We start from the raw sequence: 2,500 nt of genomic DNA on the forward strand, positions 1-2,500 counted from the left end.
ATAACTGGAAAAGCGGAACCGGAAATCGAACACGTGATCCAGCAATAAGGGCTTTGTGCATTGTACGGGATTGTCCGCTGACTGAGTAGGCCATTTCCACATTCCTCTTTTTCAAAAGGCAGTGGAAGTGCGAGATGGGCGCTAGCTGAATGCCCTAACCACTGAGATACTTTGACTTGAAGTGGATCACAGTGGCAGTCACATATCCAAATCAATGCACAAACTGTCAATGTTTAAAATCAGCAACAAATGAATCCTTAATTTTTTGGTGTGTTTACTTAAAGATCTTACAAAGTACTATGATGCCATGAGAGTTATTATGGACCCGTGCGATAGTCTTCTATTTGTGGTATATTAGGAATTTTGCTTATTATTTTTTTCTATTTCTAAGATCGTTTTTACAGCACTAATTGATTCTTTTGCAAATTTACGCAATTTATCCTTAGTAGGATGTTCATGTAAATATTTTTGATAAACTCTGTGTCTATTTGACTTTATTTAGACACATTTCTTTCAAGTTTTTTTTGTAATGGAGACTAAAGGTTTAGTGAGTGCTCGAACTCAGATATGTCCAAAAATGCCCCTAATCAGATGCATGCGAATGTCAATAATCGTCACGAAGTGTCCCCTTGTTCTTCTCCCCAACTTAAACATCACTCCGGCGTGTCTCGGAATACAGACACTTTAACGTCGCAGAGTGACCCCAAATGCTTCTCCTCGAATAAGGATAAACAGCGGCATTTACCAAAAGCTAAAAGTAACGCTAACCTTTTAGTGCCTTTACCTTATTGTTGGAAATAGGCAGGAAAGGCTTGAACTTAACTGAGGGACACTTTGTGTTGGATAATATATAGATTCAGCCAAGCCTTAAAAGCGGAGCTCCCGGGTTATTTTATTCTCACAACTAGTAATAGTTCTCACTACATCTGCCCCGTGGCTAAGCTAGTATGAAAGGTAGTTGAGATACGTTTAAATTATATGCTGAACATGTCACCCTCCCCCCTCCCCCTGTTTATGATTTGTGGCGTGACAAAATCAATTTCTGAGCCAGGCAACAAGATTTACAATTTTTCAATCGCTTACCCAAACAGCACTTTGGTTCTCCTTGCGCGGTCGTGTAGAACAATACCAATACCACTTGCGCGCCCGTTTAAGCAATACCGATACCCCCTTGCGCGCCCCCTTGAGCAAATAGAGATTGATTCTTCTCCTTACAATATCTACCAATTTATACATTTACCCCTTTTACGTAGGGGTTTGTAGGTTGCCTCCTCGGGTTTTGGCACCCTCTGGGGGCATAACTTGCGTTGTGTCAGTTACGCTGTCTACCAAATTTCTCTTTGTTTTGCCTAAAGTGAGCTCTGCTATTAAAATTGGGCCTGCATCTGATTAGGTGTATTTCTTGATATAAGAGCTCAAACTCACCTTTGTTAGCCTTGCGACATCCATACAGCTCAAGTCGTACACAGGCTCTGTCATTGTGGCTCGATGGTAAAGGTCTAATTCGTACGAGACGTGTTATCAAGGGAACTGGTAACTTGTTTTGTTTAACTTGTCGGTTATGTGAATATCCATCGAATATCTATAAAAAAAAATAACAAAAGAGACGTCACAACTATTGGTGCAAGGATGCTCGGTTGCTTGTATTTAAGGGGGCGGAATAATGCTTTAACGAGAACACAAACTCCAAAAATCGATTAATTAATCGTAATTTTTAGTGCAGTTGTTTAAAGGGAACCTCCACATCAACAAAAAAATAACTTTAAAGCAAAGGAAATAACCCTTACAGTCAAGTCAGTCTAAAGTATTTTCAAAGAAAGTGTTTCTAAGACACTTTGCTTCGTAAGACTAACCACGGACAATGTATTTTCACCAGGAGCCATAATCAGGGATCCCTGATTATAATAATCCCTGATTATGGCGCCTGATTTTCACAAGTAACAGTCAACTTTATTGTCAATTTTCAATGGTGAATTTGTGCGGTCTGGAATCCTTTATGCGATATAAGGCGAGATTGCTGTCATCATTTTGTTAGCGAACAGGACTTTGGGAGCGATGCCCAACGAGTTTGCAAAGCAGAAAGGTCTCTGATGAGCCCTTGGTCGGGATGAAACGAGCTTCGTAAGACTAACCACGAACAATGTATTTTCACAAGTAACTGTCAACTTTAAAGTGTTTGTATCCGAAATAAATAAGTTTTAGAATCGCCTATTTTTGCTTTCAAAATTCCGCGAGCGCCGCCATCTTGAATAATTGTGACGTTTACGGTTGCCCTATTGTTATTATTAGGGAGCTTAAGCAGACACGTTTTTGAGACGCAGACGGCAACCAAGTAAGCTGTTTTCCCTTCAAACTTGTCTTCACACAACCGCATTTACATTACTAAGTATCTTTTCTCGGTTAGAGATGATTACAATAAAAATCTGGGAGATTCCATTGCCCTGGCACGCGAAATGTTTACTTCCGGTTGCCGTCTGCGTTTCAATAACGTGCTCTTTGT

General features: G+C 40.1%; 2 protein-coding genes across 2 annotated transcripts in view; one reads left to right on the forward strand and one right to left on the reverse strand.

The window, feature by feature from the left end:
* Positions 1–2,500, forward strand: part of LOC138021839 (uncharacterized) — a 380,926-nt gene that overhangs the window by 299,820 nt on the left and 78,606 nt on the right. The gene's annotated exons all lie outside the window — the stretch shown is intronic.
* The window catches only part of LOC138019620 (lactadherin-like), a 13,651-nt gene that overhangs the window by 645 nt on the left and 10,506 nt on the right, over positions 1–2,500 (reverse strand). The window contains exon 8 of the mRNA XM_068866474.1: positions 1,426–1,582. Within this exon, the coding sequence (XP_068722575.1) occupies positions 1,426–1,582 (157 nt within the window). The remainder of the gene's footprint in view (positions 1–1,425; positions 1,583–2,500) is intronic.

The sequence above is a fragment of the Montipora capricornis genome, chromosome 10 (genome assembly GCF_036669925.1).
Source record: "Montipora capricornis isolate CH-2021 chromosome 10, ASM3666992v2, whole genome shotgun sequence".
NCBI classification, from domain to species: domain Eukaryota; kingdom Metazoa; phylum Cnidaria; class Anthozoa; order Scleractinia; family Acroporidae; genus Montipora; species Montipora capricornis.